The following is a 23954-nucleotide window of genomic DNA, read 5'->3' as shown; positions in this document are numbered from 1 at the left end:
GTGCATGTGTGAGGGATGTGGAAGTAGGTGTGAGAGAGAAGGAAATATGGTGAGGATTAGCCAGAGCTAACCTGACGAGGTAACCGGTAATTTGGACTAAGAATTCTAATGATTTGTAAAAGAATAAATTGATTAAATGAATTAAATGACCAAGCGGTTAGTACATCACCCATATAATGGAATCAGAGCAAACTCAGCTGGAGTTATTGAAGTGAACCGTCATGGGGCTGAGACGTACGGGGCCTTCAGATTCGCAGCACACGGTCTGGACCTGCGGGTTCGGAACGGTGCGTCGTCGTTAGGGCCGCCTGGATGTCCTGCCGCGGGTTGATCGGTTCTATGCAAAGACCTGATCCAGCAGATCTCCGGAGTTCTCAGCTGAGTGCTTAAAAATGATGGTTCTCAGGCTTTAGCCAAGAAAAACGGGTGTTGATGAAAAACGGTCGAAATTAAGAAAAATAAATGCTGGTTCTGAATCGGTTCTTCAGATTAAAACGAATAACGAGCAAAATGTCTCCTTAAGTTACAAAAATGTTAAAAGATAAATAGTTAACAAACTTAGATGGTGAGGGAATTTCAAAGATAGGAAAAACGCGCTTTAGGTAAGAAAATAATGGGAATCTCTGTCATGGATTCCTCAGGTAGTGAAGAAAGGGAAGTGAAGCGGGCAAGAGAGTAAGAGCGGTAAGAGAGAGGTAAAATGTGGGCTACGGCTGACTTTATCTGTGGGTCCAGCTAAGGGGAGGACCTGGGCGGAGAGAGAGAACTTTTAGGCGCGAGTCTGGTGGAATTTGGAATCTCTTTGTTCTCACAAAGTAGAGAAGAAAGAGGAGTCCAGAATGGATTAAAATATGATATTAAACGCGCAAAACACGATCTGTCTATCCCACCATATTCAGTTGTGTGAAAGTGAAATGTGTAGATTAATACATATGTTCATATGATGTGAATCATTTCATTCATAACTATATGTTTATGTTTATGACATTAAAATATCACAACAAGTCAGAGATTTGGTAACAGGTAAATACAATGGTCATCATTCAACCTAAATGGAGAGGAAATTCAGAGATTAATAAGGGAATTCATTCCAAAATCATAGTATCCTGGGGAAGAAATGATTAAAACATCACAAATTAATAAATCGACTTCTATCAGACATGCAAATATGATCTTCAAATATGACATAGATGAAACACTGTGAGTAACTGTGGTAAATCTGGAAAAACCAAATGCATATAGAAATATTAATTTGGCAAGTGTTTTTGTTTAAGTTCAGTTCCAGTCTCTTTGTTTCAGTCAAAGAGAGTGAGAGGGTGACTCCAGCCTTCAGCCATAAAGTTTTACGACTTGTTATCTGATCTGTGGAATGCAGAGACGTCTCCGGCTGAGGGTCTCCTAAAGCTGAAAAGGGATTTTAGCATGAAAGTTCATTAAACAAACATCCATAGCATATAATTGAAAGTCATTGTCTTTTAAAAAGAAGAAGTTATTCCAGGGGTTTAAATGTTCACAGGAGCTCCATCCTTCTGTGAATGAAAACCTACAGAAATACAAATGTCTCAATCTTCCTATCGAGATGGGTGTTGGTCAGTGCTGGAGAGAGGGAGAGCTTATCTGAGTTTTGATCAGCTCAGAAATTCCAGGGCCTTTGCAGTCTTGCTACACCTCCCTCCCTGTCAAGCGTTCCTAGACCTTTGTGTCTTAAGAGCTGGGTCTAGCGCGGCTAGGCTACAGGTCTGGAGCTCCAACATCAGAACTCTCAAACTGCCTATGTTGGACCCTTGACCAAGGCTCTTTAGGTTGTCTGCTCTGTGATGTGCAGTAGTGAGGCTGACCCTGTGCTGGGATATGTAAAAACTGCATTTTGATGTACTTCATACAACAATAAAGTTCAATCTTGATCTTAGTCTATTTCTACAAGTCTCATGTAACCTGTTTCACAGACCTTAATATATAATAACTCAATGTTAACATAGGAAAATAAATGAAAACTCTAAGAGATCTTTCATCATGTAGTACATCATGTAGTACAGCCTAGTCTCCTGACTTGGAATCAGCTTCACTTAAAACTCTAAAAATAACAAATACTTTGCAGACAATCAAACTCACATACAGCCCATTTTACAGACCTATATCTGCCATGTCAGTGTTGGCCTGCTGGTTAACGACATACACAGAAGTAGATGCAAAATGACCAAAATGTGACAAAATAACCAAAATTAAAAGCAAATGAGTAAAAATAAAGGCAAAAGGATCAAAATGGTACAAAAAAAAAAATCACAAAACCATCTAAAGATAGTTAAGATCAAAGACCCAAAATTCCAAACACATTTGAAGTTGCTTGAAATACCAAAATCCAACAGACGTGCTGTGAACGCAGTACATTTGGTTTTACTCTCTTTGCCGTGTTGGTTATACAGCCGTGGAGAAAGAGATAACGACTAACGAATAAAATACTTCATGTTGACTTGACTAATTGCCCTCTAAATATTTTTTCATTATCTAGTAAGGCTTGCACTTGCACTCTGCTCAATAACCACACCAGCAGATAGCATAATGCATGGTAATTTATTTAATTCTGTTTAGGAGTAACAGTGTATGCACTTGATATCTGTAAATTCATTAGCATTACAATTACAGTGTTACATAAGATCATATATGAAATGAGTATTGCAGTTATCACAGATGTCTCTGTGTACGAGACAAACATCCATAAAAAATAAACTTAAATATTAAGCTATACAGTTAACTAGTTACAAAATATGTTCCCATTGCAAACAGAAACGTCCACAGAATCCTAGTTTTTAGGAACACGTTATATACACAAAGGCATTTAACTGTTTGAGCTTCAGTCAGAGTCTCATCAGTGTCTTGAAAGCATTTAAAACATTGTGAGGTACCAAATGAGAGGTGTTTTAGCTGTTTGAACTTGTAATGCCATACTGAGTTTTTCCAATTATATGCCTTTAAAATATCCACAACATAAATTCCAACCAGTCCCTGATAGGTCAGTAGTGGGGCTGCAGAAAACAAGGTCAGCGTAGGGTCCACTTGACAATGGATTCCTCCCACTGACACAGCTTTCCTCAGCACGCTCATTTTTAAAATGTTTGAAAGCTCCGAGAGGCTCAAATCTCCAGGGAGTCTCAGCAGGATCACAGCAGTCCTTCGGGCCTCTTTTCCAGACTGTACTCCTGGGTCCGCTGCACCTTCCAGCCCAGCATCATCAGCAGGAGGACGCCCATGACCTTATAACCCACCTGTAAGCCCAAGTACCTGCAGGGGTCACATACATGATTAGCAAAAGCCTGTGATGTGCTGTAGATACACTGTTTGATATGTCTATCAGTGATAAATGTCCTAACCGGTTCCTCAAGACGTTGTTGTCATAATAACCACAGCTAAACTTCTTTCCACACACACGTTTCCACCAAATGCACGATGTGTCGATGGCCATCCCAAACAGAGCAGGGGCAGGCAGCCAGGCTGAGAAGGAGACAGAAATCATGTTTGTTCAGATCAGCCTCGTATTTGTTCAAATATTTTTAAGACAGAAACATTAAAGAGAAGTCCAGCATTTGGTTAACAGAAACAAACAAGCAGAGGTATGAACGGACCTGAACATCAATGTACATATTAATATAAAATAACAATATGTTTAGAAACACTTCCTGGTTTCGTTGTTGTACTTGAAAGCTGCACTACACCCCTGTGAGATAGGAGGCAGTTGTATTTCTGAAGCAGAATGCCTTATGATGTATTTGAATTTAGTCAAAGTAAACTAAAACGGACAATGCAATATCACTTAAAAGTCAAATGATTCATAATTGGTAACATCACACTCCATCCATTTGTGCTTCACTGTTAGGACCATGCATTCACTATGTGAGTACTGACCAGGTCATTTTTGTACAATGTCATCTTTAATACTGGAAAATTTAAACAAGGAGTATTTAAAAAGATTTTTAAAAAAAGAATGAATGAGCATGATGAGTTGAGTTTTAAACATTTCTTAGGTTGGTGCACAGTTTAGTTGTTCATTTACATATCGGCACAGCCTATTTATAGGATTATGTATTTCATACAGTCTTCTTAATGTATTCAATACCAACACTTTAGGCCACCGCACAATCACAAAATTGCCATGTTTCAAAATAACTGGGATATTTTTGCAATGGGCATACAATATAAATTAGCATATCCTTAATACAATAACTTGTTTTTTTTTTGTTTCAACATTGCACCAAACACACACGACTTACCTAATAATCTCATGAGTAAAAACTGAATTCCAATAGCAAATGACTTCTCTTCAGAGGGAACAGACCTGAAATGAACAAGAACAGAGATTAGAAGGGCAATGTCTGCATTTTCTATTGATACTGTGCAGCACCCAACACTTGTAAAACTAAATTCTCATCAAATTCTATTTATTTCTGTTCATTATAGCTTATAGCTTTATAGAGAAGGAACTGAATTATTAACATTTGACTTTTGTGGACCTAACAGAGAGCCTGGCAGAGACTTAAACAGCTGCTAGTAGCTGTTTGCAGAGTAGAACAAAACGCCTGTATCATACAATCTATTAGTTGATATTTGTCATTTTAATTTGCTTTGCACATATAAAAATATAACAAATCAATATGTGACTTTGCTGTCATCCCTCCTTACCTGAGCACCATCATGTACATGGGGTTATGAGTGAGGCAGGCAATCAGTGCTGCTAGAGAGATGACGAGTATGACGGGGAGAAGAAAATGAGGGCAGTTGTTTGGACATGGAGCTGGATGGACATGACTCTGACTCCCTGATATACACCTGCAGTTGGTGAACACCTGTATCCAGAAGAAGGTAAAGAAGAACTTACTTAAACACTGAAAGCATTCTTTTTGACAGTATTATTCACTCTCTTGCTGAAATGAGGAGACGAATATTGATACTGCTCATGTCTATATGAAGCTACACTCAGCAGCCACTTAGCTTAGCATAAAGACTGTTAGCATGCTAACTGTATTTTTGTTCCAGCTTCACTTTAAGTGTACTTCCATAAGAGTCATCCCATGTCAGTAATGAGGGAGAACATGTAGAAGATATTAAACAGGTGCTTTCACATACTAAAACTTGCTGTCCGCATATAGATAAAAACAAAAAACCTCATGCTAACACATTTGGATTCAGAGAACAGATTTTCTGGACTGCAGAAAAAAAGACACAATTGTACCATAATTTTCAGTAAATGGGCACAACTGACATAATACTAATTTTGAATGAGGCCAGTCTGTATGTATCTTAATGCAAATATAAATAATTTACAATAACCTATATATTTGTATTTTTGCTGATTCAAAAACTAAAAATACCGAAAAATAGCTGGTGGACATCTAAATCAGCACAAAAAGGAAAATAATCATTCTCTGATTTCGGAGTATTAATCCACTGAGCTCACTGTAGGCTGATCTGTCTGCGTTTGTGCTTCAATGTTACTCAGTGGGCTTTACATGCTGAGTGAAACTGACTAATACACTATTAGGAGTCACACAATCCACCCACGGGAAGATTATTCATAAGCTGTGACGTCTGAACACTGATAGTTTGCTCTTTATTAAAACCGCCGATACTCTCTGTGACTAATAAGCATTGATTTGATATTGACTGTGAGCTGCTTGCGTCCTCTCTGACTGTAACACGACATTAAGCTACAATGAGACACATCATGTCAGTGCTGGACTTCAATAAAAAGTATCATTGACACAGTATGTAATATACATCGTTACATCAAAAAATGTGTGGTAAATATGGAAGATAGTCTAAACACTGGGGCATGGGGCATCAAACTGAGATATCTAAAAAAGCATCCAAGGCAAAAATCACTTCCCATTTCATGTATAAAGAATCCAAAGTAGTCAGGAGAAAAGAGGCTCCCTGAAGAGCAGTGAATGTTTGGTGGCATTTTACTTGCAGTATGGATTCCCTGCAGGGCTCTGCTCCTCACTACACTGGTAAAGGTTAATTATACTCAGTATAATTTACACATCCTGTGCTGGGATGGAAACCAAATGCTTCTTCTTTTATCCCACATTGAGAAAATTATAAGAGATAATCGTTCAAGCTTTGAACGTTTTATACTGATTCCTATCTTACATGACTACTCTGCATCAGAATTTTTTTTCTAACTAATGCTGATGACTTTTTGTAGGGTCTTATTTTAGCGTTGCACTAAAAAGTGGGTATATTTCTACAGCCACCCATCACAAGAACAAACATTTAGCAATATACATCAGTCTAATGTGAAGGTACTCAAGAAACAATGTATAAATGCAAAGAGGGGTCACTGACCTGAACCCTGTGGGTGCTGTTTGGGTCTTTGGTGAAGTTGGTGCAGCCTGCATGGCAGGGCGAAATGTACTCGATACCATCAGAGCCACACACCGGATGGAAGGCACTGGCAGGACAGGAGCAGTTTGAATAGCATTTGGATAGAGACCTGTGGAGGGCAGAGAGCGAGAGAGTTACACAAGAAATAAACAAGTAGCTGGGAATACCATGACAAAATAAAGATAAAAAGACATTATTAATCAGTGGCACAAACTGTAAAACAGAAAGAATCACCAGATTACCAATTTTCTGACAGTGTGTGAACTTGTTCTGTTAGCTTTAAGCAAATTCAGTAAAAAAAACAAAAATTCTGCATTCCATGGCACAACTGGGAGGCGGTCAGTAACTTGGCTGTAACCACCACTCATGACAAAAATTCAGGGTCTATTTAGCTAAACCGGGCTGATCTGCAGGCAGATGTTTGCACAGAGCAGACAGGAAGACAAGTATGGAAACAAATTCAAAATGGAAGTTGAAAAATAAACTTGCACAGTATTTGGAGTCACTTTATTTTCCAAGTACAGGCAACTCCTGTGAGCACTTGAAAAATGTTGTGTATATCGATCTCATTGTTTTTTGTTTGTACAATTTATGTAATTTGAAGTTTGTACTTCTTGAGTTCTTTTTAATTATTAGCCCACAGTGAGTAAAAATGTGACACGCGTACAGACACGCCCAGAAGTTGCTTGGGGCCCAGAGGTTTAAACACTACACAGTTGTGTGCTGGAGGCACCATGAGCTGCTGCATTAGCATCAGAGAATATCTAACAGACCTTTCAGTAAGTGTATGAGCTGCTCAGTGAGACTTTCAAGTTGTGCTGCATTTTTTATTTGGAGAATTTTCTGTCTAGCACAAGACTTTTCATGGTTTTGCTTCCATCTGCCTGTTTTCTTCCACTTATCCAGACTACGGTCACAGTGGCAGCAGGCTAAGCAGGCATTTAAGACGTCCCTTTTCTAGTCACTCCTCAGGGATCCTAAGACAATATCAGGCCAGATGGGATACGTAACCCCTGCAGGAAGGTCTGGGTTTATCTTGGGGTCTCCTACCAGTTGGACATGCCCGCAAATCCTCCAAAGGAAGGTGCCCAGAAGGTATCTAATCAGATGCTCAAACCACCTCAGCTGGCTCCTTTCGACACAAAAAAGCTGCAGCTCTACTCTGAGTTCCCTCTGGGTGTCTCTGCTCTTCACCATATCTCTGAGGTTGAGCCCAAAAAGATACCAAAATACTAAAACTCCTTCGCTTGAGGCAGTGACTCACCTCCATCCCAGAGGAAGCTTGCAGATCTGTATAAAGTTTGAAGTAATGTTGAAAGGTGAGCTATGCCCACTGTAGCCCGATACTTAAACACATCTAACCCATAATTTACATATCTGTGAAGTAAGACCATAATAGACACAAAACGTAATATATTATTAGAAAAATAATAGTTTAATTTTACTGTCTTAACTGTTACATATTGACTGAATTTGTAAAAGTTGGTCCAAAATATGTAAAATACACATGAATTGACTTCAAGCATCTGTGAGCTATGAGGAAACTCTGGCCTTTGAGGTATCTTTGAGACTGGAAGCTCCTGGACTTCATTGTATTTGAACATAAACATCTTTCACATAAACTCGGCTGGATTGTGCTGGAATAAGACGTCAACAGCAAACGTCCCCATATTCGTTCAAACACAGTCATGAGAAACTGCTACATAAATGGCGCTCTCCTCACTCACCCATACGGTTCGATTTGATAATTGACCTCCGAGACTTTCTGCGTTGGACAGCCCATGAAGAAGAGCGGGATGCAGAGGAGGGTGGAGATGGTGAGCATGACCACCGAGAAACGAGGAATGGTCTTCAGAGAGAGGGACGCTTTCTTCATGATGACTCCACCGACCAGCATCCCCACAGCCACTGCTGGTAGATTCACAGCACCTGGGAACCACAAACAATCCAGTCAAATCCAGAAAGATGTCATTTAATCATGATTAAAAATATCAAAATTTGAATGAACATTGTGTAATATTTGAATGATAATGCATACATATATTATTAGTTTTTGTATTAGCATGAATATATCAGTCTGTGTTGTATGAAAATAAAAGCAATTGAGCAAAAGGTGCCTGTATGCCTGAAATAACAAGGACAACCCCAAATAACATTTCCATCTCAGGAAAAGACAGCAGCTCAATTGGAGTTCACGCTTTGGAAAGTAGCCATAATGGAAGTGGACCGGCACACTCCAGAGCATCCATTAAATGATTTTAACACACTGTCTTGTTTCACCTCTGGACTTCATAAAATGGTTTGATACACACCGTACGGTACATTATGGCTTGAATTATTTAACAGCCGACACCAGGGTTCCTTCACATTCTCTACACAAAATTCCACACTCTTCCAGATTTCCCCTTAGATTTTTGAACACCACATTTGACATTCGAGTTCAAACAGCCACAGACGTTATATATTCTGACTAAATATTTTCTCAAAGATTGTAGCTCTCTGTATCATATCTCATACAAATCAATAAAAAACACCAAACCTTGACAAGATCAAGGCACAACATTTTATTCAAGCTGCAACATGTCTGTCTAGAGAGGACTGCTGCTATCTGTAATTGTGTTGTTTTATTTCAATGAATACATCTGATATTACTGATCTGATTTTTTTTTTGTTTATTTAGAAATAAGAAACAGAAGTGAATTAGAAAAAGCTAAATGATTTTATTTTCACAGTATCTGTATAGCCATGTCTATTCACTGTGTTCATGGACACGGCTGTGAACAGTCAAAAAGTCATACTTTTTTTACACAGAAAAGATTATTTTTCTAATAACTACAGCCCTGTATAATTCAAATGCTCAAACGAGCTTAAAATTAGTTTATTTGTGATGCTACACGTACATACACTTAAAAGATATTGCAGCACTTTCCAGATTTGGTGAAGTTTTAACCCCCGTGTCGTCCTGCGGGTCAAAATTGACCCGTTTTAAAGTTTGAAAATGTGGAACAAATATCTATTTTCACAGTGAAACTTCTGATGTCCACATTTTCAGCACTTTTGGGAAATCTTTGAACATTTTTTGGTGGGAAAAAAGAAATGCTAAAAATGTTTCTCAAGAACATTCACACAAAAAAATCAACCAAAATCCAGCAAAATTCGCTGGATTTTGGTTGATTCTTTTGTGAATGTTCTTAAAGGAAATATTAAAAGTTTTACTGATATATATGCAATCACTTTAGATATTTTTTAGGATTTCTGTAAGATTTTTACTCATTTTTTAAAAATATTCACAAGAATTTTCTTGCAAAATTTGGGGAATTTTAAAAAAATAAAACTTTGGAGGGAAACTTTAAAGGAATGATTGGAATTTTCTTCTTGAAGGTTTTGCAAGTTTTCAGAAATTTGGGGGATTTTCTTGCTGAATTTTTGGATTTTTTTCCAGACAAGGAAACAATAATTTTTGGTGCCTGTAAATGAAGGCAGCAGGAGGGTCAAGATACTTGGTCTTTAGTTCACATGCAAATGCAATTGTAGGTCTCTGAAAACAAACTTTTACAATATCTCCTTTCAGGGTGAAGATATTTTAAAACTCTGTTTGTCGTGTAGAAGTGTAGAAAGGGGAGAAGTGTCAGAATCAGTCCATACATGTGATCAACCATTCTTCAATGCACTATTGATGGTAATCTACTTGAACCTGTCATAACTTACTTTTTAGGCTTCTATTTGCTCTTGAAAGTGTTTCTTTTGCGTTTATGTCCTTCATATAGACCGATATTTTTAGGGTGAACAAAGGAGGGAAATAGTTTTTTCAAATGTATCTGTGTTCATGCAGGTTGTAGATAGTTCTGCACAGGAGTGTGTGTTCAGTAACACACTATGCTTCTTGCTATGCTTTCAACAACATTAAGCTCCCTTTGCCTTGTGCTTTCTCACACAGCGGTCAACATTCTGGTTGCACTGGCTGTCTGCTCCAAAAAACATTAAAAACACTCAATTTATTTTTGCAGCTTCAGAATGTCATATTTTAGAGCACAAAACAGAAGCATAAACCTGGAAAGTGACAATTTTTCCACACTTACAAAAATCTAGTTCCATACCTTTCCATCTTGCATAGCAGCCCTGTGACACTGATTATAAGCATTTTGCTGAAAGAGCAACAGTGACCCATGTCTACATTCACACTCCTACAATACCTACCTACTAGCAGGCTGCTGTAGGCGGCCGAGGCGCTGTACTGTCGCTCCAGAAACTTGTTGAGGAACGTAGCTAGACCGGCAATCACTGAGGAGAAACAGCACTGGGCCAGGACCAGCATCAGGAAGAGAGGGCTCAGCAGGAGGTGGACAAACATCCTGGGAAACACTAATCAGACACAGACACACTAATTAGTGCACTGGAAACACACTGTTTTATTTAAATCTGTACAGAACAACCTTAAAACTCAAAAAGCTGTTTACAGTCTCAATGCAACATACTCACTTTTCAAGAAGTCCAGCAAAGAGGCATCTGGTTTCTTGAAGTCATCACTTGAGTCGGTCTCACTTCCAATCGCCTGTAAAATAATAAGGACAAGCTGTTCAGTGCAAATGCTTTATTCCAGCTCTCATTTAGCTAAATTCAGTGTGCAATAAATACAGGCCGCATAAGTTTCTACCAAACCTAACAGTACAGGACAGTGCGTGGGGGATCTGGAGGATTCACATCAGGCCCGTTTTCACACTTCTTCTTTCAAGGAACACTTCAAAGTTTCTTTGTCCCTCCATGCCACATTGTTCTATAAGACCCCCTCGCTGTCTGCTGCATTTATGCGACGTGGGAACATTAGAGTGAGCTGACAGCTCTGTGCCACGGTTACACAGAGTTCATCCGTTCAAAATACCTCACAGATGTCAAACACCATAATGGAAGATTTCTGCAGACTTTTTGTCTCTCAGGAGAATTCCTTTGTGGCTTGTCTTACTGATATACCTGCTCTTATAGTTTACTGATGTATGTTAATATTCACAATGCAATGAAATATATAAAACACATGGTATAAGTAACAGGTTCTTTCAACACTATTTACCTTATGCCTTTTTTTATCAGTGCAGTTTATTCTAAAAGTGCAGTAAGTGACTGAGTGTTTTATGTTATTTTGCTTAATATGTTTTTTATATTTTAAAGGGTGAATTTAACCGAGATTTTTTTTAAATCAATTTTCACGCTAAAAGATTATTTTCTCTTATCAGGGAGTACATATTTCCAACAACTGAGAGGAAGAACAAATAGCAGGGACACTGAGGTGTTATTTTGAAAAGGCCTGAGATTTGTATCAATGTGATCTAAAACCAAGGCATTTGGATCCTTCTCAGTTACATATTTTTTACAAGGTCAAGTCTCAGTCAAAGGTGGGAAAGATAAAATGTGGTTTCACAGAGATGAGGGGGATGCAATAAATATCTTTATCTTATCTATGACTACCATTTTCTGCAGAAGAATGCACAAATTGGATCATCGTAGTTGAAATGTGTTCAGTAACACGAGGAAGTCATAATGCTGATTTGAAAACCTTGTGTGAACCTTCAATATGGTGAAAAAAGAGAAACTATGAACTTGCAATGTTGACACAAAACCAGTAGGTGTCAGTAAAACCTGAGACAAACACAAGTTTTAGAGTCTCGTCAAGCTGGAATCTTACAGTAACACTTTTCTAGGACCATAAACTATAAAACATCAGCATATGACTCCACATCATGCAGTCAGTGACACATACACATCACTATACTGTGCTAAAGACCTAAGAGTGAGACTTACATTGTCTTCTGTTGGCATTCTGCGAGGGAAGAAGAAGTAGGGGATGGAGGTGAGCAGCAGGCAGCCGCTGGTGATGAGCAGGCCCATCCACCAGGCACCAACCCAGCGGGGGTCACCCGGTCTCAGATCCAAATCAGCTCCTACAGGAAACAGAAGCAAACACTGAATCACCAGAGACAACCAAGATTACATTTTAATCTGTTTGTAAGATAATTTTGTGATGCCCTTCAAGAACAAATCATCACCTAAACCAGTTCTGTCCACGTCCACGTAGATCCGCAGCATGACGGAGCCCAGCAGGTAGCCGATGGCAGGCCCGAATACAGAGACGGCAAACAGGATGGCTGTGAATGATAAGAGCAGCCGTGAGCCAGAGCTTATGATGTACGGTTTAGCTGTTTGACATTTTTCCTGCCAAATTGTGGCCTCAGTATATAAAGATATAAAAACATATTTGTGACAAATTATCTGATTTTGTCTTCTGTGCAAAACCAACAGTTCAAGCTCCAAAATCAGTCTATAACTTGGTTCTTCAAGGTTTTGTCTGCAAAGCACCAATCAGTAAAATCTTTATTCTATTACTGTGGGAAAAGAGTGGAAGAAATCATGAAAAGTTGCATATTTTTAAGTTTCAGCATCTTAAAATGTATGACTATCAAAAAAAAAGATACAAATAAAGTAATCGGAAAAGCTGATAATCAATCACAACTAAAAGAAATTACACAGCTCATGCTAGTGCCTGTTCAAGGTCAATATTTTTTATCGATGACTCAAGTCAGAGATCATGGCAGTGACAGACAGCCTTTTAGTAAGTGGGAATCTCAGATAAAGTCATGTTTCTAGCTGCTGCTTGCTGAACATCTTAGATTCTAACTATCAATAACATGGTTAGAGCGTGTTCATAGCTTGTCTGATGCAGGACACAAACTGATCTGAGCTCTCTAGACAAAGAGGCCTTTGTAAATTTGGCAAAAGAATAGCAGAGATAGACAAACAGCTACAAACACTTATTATTTTTTGTCTTTCTCATTTCAGACAATACTTGAATGTGGCCAAAGATCTTTGTGTCTATACCAAAAGTATGTTTCTGTATTGTCGTATTTTGTAACGCCCATCAGCAGTTATTGAAAAAATATTGCGTTATTAAACAAGATAACCCCCCACCAATAAAATCACTGCTTTCTATTCTTCATCATTTTAAATATCCTTATAAAATTGGATTTCAGAATAAAGACCTTTCTGAAATCCATCTGATTTTTAAAACCTAATTAAAAAACTCAACAGGATGTTGTCAGTAAGTATATTGATTATTTTCATGAATAAACAAAACCCGTTATCAGTTCTGCTGTCTAGGATGTACAAATTGTCTAAACAACACTCAGAATGCAGACAGAACAATTTCAAGGTTGAAAAACACTAATGGTAAAAATCTTTGCTCTCTCACCAGCTCCTAAACTGTGCTTCCTTTACGTAACCTAATCAATCTGGTACTAAAGTCCAGGTCAGTCACCTATGTAAAGAGGGGAGTTTCCAGGTCCAGCAAAATCATCAATGTATGAAATCCCAAAGGGCTGGATGGGCACCGAGCCGACACCAAAGAGCAGCTGAGCGCTGGCCATGAGCAGCCACAGGTTGTTGGTGTCTTTCAAACGTCTGGTTTCATCATGACCACAAGACTCTGTGTTGCTCGAGTTGCCCTGCAGGGTGCAAATGTCGTGGCGATCTGGTTCGCAGCAGGTGATTGAACACAAACAGAGACAAGAGGGAAAAACAGAGAGTGACTGTTAATGACAGGTCAGTGGATGTAGATGTCCCACTTGTTTAATTTCCTGGAGCTTCTCTGACCCTCTACTGACACTCTGTATGAAGCCAAAATATGCTGTCTGGAGGCGGAATGAAAAGAGGAAGAGGGAGATTGTTATTGCAAATTGAACGCCTGGAGGTTATCCTAATCTTCTTAGCTTTCAGTGAGTGCACAGAGATTATGAATTTCCTTTTGATTTATGCAAAAGTTCAAGCAGAGAGCACCGGCAAGAACACAGTGAGCCAAACAACAGACACTTGTTTTACTCCTGCTGAGTGCGACGGAGTCTGTGCTGAGAAGATGCTTAGTCTTATATCCTCAAAAACTGCTTACATACACAGACATATTTGTACATTTATGAGTCGTCCACTCTAGACTGACTCACATGAGCGGTCACAGTGATGCCAGTGGAGACAAGAGAAGAAATGTATGTATTCATGGCTTTTCTTACTGTGTAACACGGAGTCGTATTCGTAGGGCTGAGACAGGAAGTGAGGTAAGGTCAGCATCATGGCACTGACGGCCATCAGCAATCCACCGATCCCAATGATGCGAGGACGGTGAACCCGATTCCCAAAGTAGCTGACAAACACGATCAGCACGCTGTTACTGATCTGAGAGAAAAGAAAGGTTTCAAACAGATGCCAGAGGGAGCATTTAGGTCATATAATCTCAAATTAAAATGTTGGACCACTTTCTGCTTGATCATCTCAGATTTGCCTGAAATTTTTATAGCATAAACGATAGATATTTTTAAGACATTTATGCTCTTAGCTTAAAATATCAAACATTTTTGAAGATAGTTTGTTAAACTTCTCTATCTATCTGTCTGTCTGTCCATCTATCTATCTATTGTCTGAACTACAAAATTTTTTAATGTTTTGTCTCATCATGGCATTGATTCAGATCCTACAGTACTGGACATGTAGATTAAATAGTCTAGACCAAGTATTTAATTTAAGAAAGCATTCTATATATTTGGTTTTCCATTTATGTGACATGTAACTACACACAGTTCAGAAAATGTCACTGTCACTGGATGACTTCTGCATTATCATTTTTTTTTAATGTCTGTTCAAAGATGGGACTCTGTCATGGCTTACATTTTTTTTTGTCGTATTTCAACTCATCCATGATCAGATATTATTTGACCTATTTGTCCAATTATACATCATTACATAATGTGAAATAACTGAAAATTTCAGGTTTTTGTCTCTCCTGAGATACTGGTGTTGAATTTCAAATGTGCTGATAGTGGGTTTATGCGCAATATTTTGTTGTTGAAGTTAACTGTCCTTGATAAATCAGTCTGAAAACTCTTTCTGCCATGTTTCACTCAGCATCATCTCCTGTCTTTATCTCACTAACTCTAACCTGAACTATCAAATTTCCCTGTCAATTAATCTCTCAGTTATTTTTTGTTGATCAAGAAGTTGTTTGGTCTATAAAATTTGAGAAAATGCTAAAAAAAAAAAAAAAAAAGCTTATCTAATGCTGTATACCACTGAGTTCAAGATGACATCTTCAAATGTCTTGTCAATCACCCAAAATTTTCAGTTTACCATTGCAAAATGGAGGGGAAAAAAAAGAAGCTGAAATCACCGAACTTAGAAATACAGTCAAAAGCCAAAAGACAGAAAATGTCAATATAGTGATGTCTTTAGAGACAGACCTGCTGTCAGGCATGTTTGACAAATGGAAAACATTAATGTGTGTGAAGCCACTAACATCCACTTAAGCCAAAAAAAAAAAAAAAATGCACTGTCTTCCATAGCAGCACACATAGAACATTCTTTGATCATTCCTGACCTCTGTATCTGTAATAAAACAGTTCCAAAAGGTTTGGGTCCCACTTGAAATGTCAGGAAGTGTGATTTTGATGCGTTGCTTGTACTACAGTTCCTCCTTTGTCACTTGTATCCTTGAAATAAAGCTATCGTGATCTGGCACTGTGTGAGGGCATGTTGTTGTTGGCTCCCACCTCGTTGAGAGAGGAAATGGTTCCTGAGGAGTAACTGCTGAGGCCATAGCGTTTCTCGATTGTGGTGATGGTGCTCTTGAAGTAGGCGCTGTACAGGAGCTGAGAGAGCTGCAGGAGGCCGTGACACAGGACGAACAGCTAGAACAAAAAGCAAAGGATTAGTCTCTAAACAACTCAACAACATGTGAAAAGCCGCAGGTAGACAGGAGAGAAATCTGAGTCTGATAGATTTAGAGCTAAAATAGTTTGAAGTCATAAATGTCAAATGTCTTCTGTGACATTTTCTGCAGCAGGAGACATTTGACTGTCCTCATAAAAAAGCAAAACAGACACAAAATCTAAACAAACATTCCTCTTGAGGCGTTTAAATCGTTCCTAGGAACAGATGACATTTCAGGCCAATGACATTATCAATCCATATGTATCCGCTGTTTCAGGAAAAGCATCTTCCCTTCTGAGCAGAAACTATTACTGTAAAGGCACACAGCCATCCTGACTTTGTGATTTCACTGAGATTCATCCTTGATGAATCAGACTCAGACCTGACAGAAAACTGGGACTCCCCATCAGTTACAGAAGAAGTTTGCTTTTTCCATTAAAAACATTTTCAACTCAACAACCTCAGTCCAGCGGATAATTTCAGTACATCTTTCCATCAATGTCCCAAAGAAATAATGTGGAGGAAACATGTGAAACAGCAATAATACAAAGGAAAAAAATCCTTAATTCAAAGTTTTATGACCCGAAAGTGGAGAAATATTGCCTTCAAAATGCAGCAATGCTCATGATGCAGAATGCCCCCTATTACTAAATAGATTTCTGGGCCATGGATAGAACTTAATTTCATGTTCTGAATCTAAAACCTTCAGCTTCAAAGTAACAAACAACAAAGATACAGATTGAGTTTCAAGCCTAAGCTTTGAAATCATGTATAAAATCTCAAGAATCTTTCACAAGTAACTGTGTATCCTGAACTAGTGTGCAAACTACACTATTTTTTTTAGGGGAGTTCATTTCTTTAGTCTTTCATGGTAAGAAATGAAAGACGCAACATTAACAAGCACCTACTGTAGCTATTATTTGCTATTATTCCTATTAGTAAGAATATGAATAATGACAAAAAGAAAACCATTTAAAGTAGCTACAGCCTGCTTCCAGCATCATGGAGAATTAGGTTTGCTCTGTTTTTGTGGGCATAAAAAAGTTTTTTACCTGATCTTTAAGGTTAAAGTAAGTGAAGTTTATAATCTGCAGCAATTACAGTATTATTTTATGCAATATTCCCTAAAGAAGACACATAAGAATAGAACTGCATGGCCCATATAGCATATTAGAGATCCCAAAAATTGCAATTACGTTTTCACAGGAGCTCATGTCTCACATTTCTTCAATGTTGTTCACAGCCTGGTTTGGACATAGAAATACATACGGTGTACTTAAGGCCTCTAAAGCTCATCATTAGATCCAGGAGGTAAATAATTAGCACGCAAAACCTCTAAAACCAGCAACATGTTTATAAATTCAAGTCTTAATGAGAGTAAAATCAGACATAACATGTTCATTTGTGTGCTTTTGACATTGTGTAGAAGTTATAATCTTTGGACAGAGCCATACAGGCCGTTTCACCCCTCCAGATGTCATGCTAAGCTACCATAATCATCTCTTGGCAGTAGCTTCATATTTGGTCATCACGGTGGTATCGATCTGCAAAATAGCATCTCCCAAAAAGAACTGTGTTGCATGTCAGCAGAAGTTGCAGAAATTCTGAAATACAAGGTTCCAAGGTAGGAATATTTCCACGTTCTGCTTAAATGAAGCACTTTAGAAATAGTGGTGCATTAGAGCAAACCAAAATTTATCGGGTGTTCCTAGAAGCTTGCTTTCCATAAGAGAAATGAAATATGAAGATTCAGGAATGACGTTTTGGAATCATTCTCAGCCAGTCACTCAGCTCCTAGTGATACTGTACAGCATGTTTCTCTTTTTGATTGCATGATTTGCCTCTTTGACTTTCCTCATCACACCCAGAGCTGTGCAAAGATCAAAGCCACCCACTGGATGGACTCCCAGTGATCTGAAAGAGGAGCCCTTGGCTTGTCTGTGTGTCGGGAGGCCTTCACAGACACTGTACAAGGGGTTAATCGCTTGGGGGGCCATAAATGCCCCGATGACGTTGAAGATACGTGTTGAGATTAGCAGTGAATCTGCTATGAAAACACTGATAAATCCAGGCTTCCAGTCTGTTTACCAGCTGCCAGGCCGGCCGAGGGAGAATAAACTATGCATTTGCCTCAGAACAGTTAATGCTCCTATTAAAACTTGGCTTTCTGGTCTGTTAGTGCACACAATAGATGCATTTACACTGTTCCTAATATTTCATCCTCATTTTCTACCACACGGGCTTCAATTATCTAAATGGACCTATTTTCTCAGGCAGGCAGAGAACTGCTTTTGTTTGGGATTTAGATCAAACATTTTAGATCAACTTTAAATGCACTTTAGGCTTTAAAAAACTTGGATTCATAAAAATATCATGTTTCACAGGCAACTCTGTGGCTCTCCGACAGTTTGGCTTTAATAATGGAAACTTAATCATAACAAAATGCAAAAGGTCAGTTTGAGCCTGGGAAATGGCAAAAACTGAGTTTTCTTGCACCTGATTAATATTCAGTCAATCAATCATAATGCGAAATAAAGCAAGTCAGTTTCACATGATAAAACTATGTTACTTTATGTTGAAACCCTTTTAGGATATTGATACTGTAGAAAGCTGCAGTGCATTACACTAAAAATGATGTTATTTATGCATAGTAATGAGTTATAGAGGCTGATGCTGAAGGTGATGTTTGCAAGCAGGAAATCTGGCTGTGCAGAGGTGTATTCCTGTGCATCATGTACAAAATTGATCTTTTTTGAACACTCTCAGCTCCATCTGTCTTCAGCTTATTGTCCCAACCTTTAATCCTGCTGTGAAGGGAAGAATTGAGGGAAGTTCCGGCTTGAATTTCCAGTTCTTTTATTTTAGGGACTCGTGTTATGGCTACGTCGCTAGAAATTCTTTTTTTTTTGTTTTGTTTTTTTTTGATGCCTGACCCACTTTGACAAAAAAATTAAATAAAGGAAAAAGTTACGTGTATCAAGTCTCCTAGGATACTTGAAAGAAATTATAGCCACAAGATCACCTCCCTTTATTGTGAAACAAACATGAAACAGGCTTGCGGCACAATGGCATCATGAACAAAGGATCATGGTGGCAGATTTACAGCTGGAACTTGGGCCAGATTGGAACTTGCACTTATTCTCATTGGTGCATGGAGTTGGATGAGAAGATTGATCACTCTCGTATCTGTCTGTTAAATAAAAAACCAGGAGATGGTTAACTAAACTTTGCATAAAGACTAAAAACAGGAGGAAGTAGTAAGCATTGTTTTGTCCTCTAACAGCACCTCAGAGACTTGATATTTATTGCAGTGTATCACATACTCTGAAGTTTGAACTGCAATAAAAAAAGAAGTGACATCCTACAGTGTGTAACTCTAACCCTAAGACTTCAAAGTGTCTGCTCCTGGCCAATAATAAGACAAGAACAAAGCCCCTATAAAACCACATTCTGTTGATACACTAAAATAAGACGGGGGGGGTGTTCAGGTTCTTTATTTCAGTACAAGTCACAATCCAGCGCTTGGGACTTGTATTGGGACTGTAAAAATACACCAATATATATTCAAGTCTTGCATGAAAAATCACTATCAGAATATAAGTGTGAGCGGCAAAATACAGTCAAAGTAAAATAACAAAACATAGTCAAAGTAAAATAACTGGTTTGTTTCCTCTGGTTCATACATATGACATCATTAGGTTATTAGTAGTGAAGCATCAGTGTGTCAGCAGCATGTTGTTGTAGCAGCTGCAGGTGGAGCTACTTTATATCCACTTTTATATACAGGGTTAACAGATAAATCTGAGGGCTCATCACACAAATAATGGGAGAGGAAAGAAGCGGAAACAAAGTTCTGTTACAAACCTGTTTTCAGTTTTTGGACTTTTTCTCCTATCTTTAATTTTGCTGAGACATTGAATTACTGAAACATTTATTCAAGTGTAGTCGTGCATTTCCAGATCTATCCATAGCTCTGTGAATGATCTGGCCAAGCCTCACCATTAATCTGCTATAGGGGGAAAGGAAGCTTAGGCTTGTTTGCATTTCTTTAAACCAATCACTGCCATTTTTAACCAGTGATAAGCGCTGGATGCAGCAATGCCCCCCCTGAAAAATAACGCCTGGGGTATCATTTTGCTAAAGTATTTGCTTGTGAGAAGATAGAAGTGCTATCATTTTAGTCAAATTCACTGAAAGAACCGAGCAGGCCTGCCTTACTGAACAGTTCGAATCATTATAAACTTGCTGCACAGAAACGACAGACTTATACCTGAAGTCTAAACCCAGTGACTCGGACAAATAGAAATGATACCATGTAAGACGTTTAGAAGGAAAACAGACCTGTTAACAACTGAAAGACATCTGAAATGTGAGTGCAATTTTTTTGTTAGAACTCAAAAAGATGGAAACCACTGGATATGTGTTACATTTTAAAAGCTTGTTATATTAGCCATTGTGTAAAATCTAATAAGTCGCTGAAAGTTCAAAGAAATGTAGTGGAGTTGAAAGTATAAAGATAAATTAGCAAAACAGAAACACTTAAGTAAAGCACAATTATCTCAAAATTGTGCTTAAATAAATGTAGCAAGAAACTTTCCCACACTAACATTTATGTGGATTAAATGAAATAGAACAGGATAATTGGTGAGCTGGGTAAATTTTGTAAACTTCAAACACAGCTGGGATGGCCTTTCACACCTGACTGTACTACTACTACTACTACTTTCATATTTAGCAGAAAGACAAAAATAAATGGTGCCAATTTTGTCATCCAACTCCCAGAAGAACAACCACAGACATGAGTCACTTCCGAGAGCCACGTGCTCAGGTGCAGCGGAGTGTGAATCCTTCAAATATTCAAATATTTCATGTTCATGATGTAAACATTATGTGCCCGTGAGCGAAAAACTTGGCTCTGACGCTAACAGAGATATCCTTAGAGAGAATCTGATGGTGCAACCTGAGTGTAGATAAAGTGTAGCTCACTGCAGATAAAAGAACAAACAGAATGTCCTGATGAAACTGAGCAAATAAAAAGCAAAACCCTGTACAACACGTACCAGTGTCATGGCAAGATGGATGGACCTGAATGCTCCCTGTGAAACCATTGTTGATTGATTGGCTGTCTTGAGCACAGAGGGATTTGCTTTTGCTTAACAGGAGGCCAAAAGTAATCAAGAGTTCTGGCATTACAGTTGACAACTAGATTTAAAAAGTATTCGTCTGTGCTGCTGCAGAGATTGCAGAAATAGCTGTCTGACAAATTTCCTGCTGCTTGTTCTGAGGTACTCCCATTATCCAAATATATCATAACAGGTTTGGACTTCAGGTGCATCCACGCTGTGTAGGCTAAAGTTCACATAGAACTCAGAGTGAATAAGGATCTGCAGGATGTGCCTCACTGTCCTCCACCCTCTCTGTATTTGCACATCTCAGTTTCAACACAGTTGGGTTTTAAAGTGAAGATTTAAAATGATAAACAAGGGCAGATCTGTAGTAGCTGGAGCCACCGCAGGTGGTGTAAAGATAAATACTAGGAAGATTTATAATTCAAATAAATCTCCGTCTTCTGCAAGAAACTTCTTTCAGTGTCACCTCTGAGTGTACAAAATCTATTAGTCATGCTTCATTCACACAATGCAGAAGACAAGTAGTTTCTCGCTGAGTTTTGAAAGCAGCCACCAAAGTGAAACATGGAGTTTTGCCTCATGATTACTCACAGCCCAGGAACAAACTGTTTCTCTCCCATTATTACCTTACTAGAGCCCCTCCTGGCATGAAGTAAGGCTACATTTCTAACTCTGGACCAGACTTTTAATAATGGAGCCAGAGGTGCAGGAAATATAACAAAACTGGAAGTGGATGCAGTTAGCAAACGCTGAACGAATTAAGTCATCAGTGATGGAAAAAACAAAGCTGTCAACACTTTCTTCTGTTGAAATTAATCCGAAACAGAATGAAACGTGGAAAGCTCCAAAGGATAGCCGATTTCTGGATTAGTTGATGACAGAAAATTAATCACCATCAGTTTTGCTAAGTGATTAAAGAAAAATATCTCAGTTTCAGCGCTGTTAGATATGAGAATTTGCAGCTTTGTTCATCTCACATTAATGTAACTTGGTAGATTGTTTTGGTAAATGTATCATTATAATTGCTGCTCGTTACCACTGACTGGACATCTGCAAACAATTTTCTGATTACAGATCACAACAAGAAACAATCAGCAGATTAGAAATTCTGTTTTATTACTGTAATACAACTCATTATAAATTTATCTTTTAGAACAAATTTTTAAGCATTAAACACAGCACACAGATTGTTCTAATAATATATAAAGTTTATTAAAACACCTATAATGACAGAGTTTCTATATTTAACACTCACTTTTGTCATTTGGCTTTTTATCTTAACTAATTGTTACATTGTTAGAAATCATTTTTATATTGCTACATGTAAAGTTGTAGTTCTCACTTTACGATATGGTTTTATTGCAAAGCAGTTGTAACTTTGTTTTTGAAAAGTGTTAAATAAATGAAGTTTATTATTAATACTATAAACATATTTTTCTGAACGTAAGTTCACTATCAAAAAAAAGTCAAGGAGCTCAGTACAAGTCAATGCATAAAAACAATGCAGTTAAATCAGATTTAAAGTAGCTCTGATGGAGAAATACGGCAAAGCACATTCACATTATAGCTGACAGCTTGTTTATCTAAGGTGAAGCTCTTTTCTCTGCCCAGGGGACAGAACACTTCAGTTTTCTCAAGTTCTCGGAAGAAAAATGTGAAGTGACTTGCCTGTTTGGAAGAAGTTTAACTTTACCTGTATAAACTTATGCAATCAACTAAAAATAAATCCAGTTCAGGCAGTTACATAAACAATGCTGCAGGTTAAAACAAGAAGTTTCCCTGCAGCAGCAGCAGCACTGACTCCTACCTTAATGCTGCAGCACTTGGTCCTCGGTTTCTTCATGTCCTTGGAGGAGTGAAGGTCCATGAGTGGAGCTCCGGTGTGTCCAGGTGTACCTACTGTCCGCTCCGTGCTTCAGCTGTGTGCGGTTCTTCCTCCCGGTGAGCCCCAGCTCCGTTTTTATGGCTGCCGGTGATGTAATTGGACTCAGCCCACAGCTGCACGCGGACATGTTTTGAAAGTTGTGAATCGGGAACAGACAGTCTCGCGCTCACACGGGCTGAGTGACTCACGCGCGATGGTAAGGCTGCGCAACTTCACCTGTGAGAGCAGGTTCATAAAAACCCGACGACTCACCGTTACTCACCGGGATGTTTACGCACACACGAACACGCTGTAAACAACAGAAAACAGCTTCTCGTGTGCGCCTGAACCTCCGCTTTGTTCTCCAGAACGATGAACGCTTCGTTAACCGCGGAATGCAACAGCTTATTCTGCCTGAAATTAATGAGCACAGAGGCTACAAATACTGAATGAGCCGTTAATTTAAAGAGGGTCATTTTAGCTAAAATCCTTATAGTGTACATACTTTTGTATTTATATTATCCCAAATGTGTCCAACTATCCTATTTTTATTAAGTATAATGGCAAAGTCCAAGTACACAAATGTAACCGCTCGGCAGCCATCTTGGAAGCGTCCTGCCAGTTAGCTAACATGTCAGTTAGCCTCTACTGCTAAACAAGTTTAAAATATCCTTAATATCTTTGCATTAATAGGCTCCACTAAGTCTAACAAACGGTTGCGCAAAACTACTTTTTAACTTGTCCTACTAAGCAGCACTTAATGGTAAGGGGAAAAGGAATAATTCATTTTTCCAACTATTTCCAAAAATGAATACTGAATCATTCTGTAATTGAAATGAGAAGGG

The 23954-nt window shown here is 38.5% G+C and overlaps 1 protein-coding gene and 1 long non-coding RNA gene across 2 annotated transcripts; one reads left to right on the top strand and one right to left on the bottom strand.

Annotated features, from left to right (window-relative positions):
- Window position 1: 1 nt before the first annotated feature.
- LOC127533713 (uncharacterized) lies at window positions 2-2757 on the top strand. Its single transcript, XR_007941464.1, has 2 exons — window positions 2-658; window positions 696-2757. It is a non-coding gene; the product is annotated as an uncharacterized LOC127533713 (long non-coding RNA).
- Window positions 2553-23221, bottom strand: slco2a1 (solute carrier organic anion transporter family, member 2A1). The gene is made up of 14 exons (XM_022201268.2): window positions 23053-23221; window positions 15957-16094; window positions 14427-14589; window positions 13682-13894; window positions 12417-12515; window positions 12172-12311; window positions 10858-10930; window positions 10576-10740; window positions 8106-8307; window positions 6340-6487; window positions 4675-4838; window positions 4266-4330; window positions 3369-3489; window positions 2553-3279 (listed from the first exon to the last, which is right to left on the bottom strand). Exons 1-14 carry the CDS (start codon window positions 23110-23112, stop codon window positions 3159-3161), a joined length of 1872 nt encoding a protein of 623 aa, XP_022056960.1. The 5' UTR covers window positions 23113-23221; the 3' UTR covers window positions 2553-3158.
- Window positions 23222-23954: the final 733 nt, after the last annotated feature.

Source organism: Acanthochromis polyacanthus, chromosome 4 (genome assembly GCF_021347895.1).
Source record: "Acanthochromis polyacanthus isolate Apoly-LR-REF ecotype Palm Island chromosome 4, KAUST_Apoly_ChrSc, whole genome shotgun sequence".
Lineage (NCBI taxonomy): Eukaryota > Metazoa > Chordata > Actinopteri > Pomacentridae > Acanthochromis > Acanthochromis polyacanthus.
This window is presented reverse-complemented; position numbering and strand designations above follow the sequence as displayed.

Bases quoted from the DNA above. Each gene is read 5' to 3' on its own strand.
- slco2a1 (XM_022201268.2), bottom strand. From the start codon at position 23,112: ATGGACCTTCACTCCTCCAAGGACATGAAGAAACCGAGGACCAAGTGC. The intron at 12,516-13,681 runs GTGACTGACCTG...TATCATTCACAG, and splicing joins AAACTCCCCTCTTTACATAG to CCATCCTGTTTGCCGTCTCT. The intron at 3,280-3,368 runs GTTAGGACATTT...TGACCCCTGCAG, and splicing joins AACAACGTCTTGAGGAACCG to GTACTTGGGCTTACAGGTGG.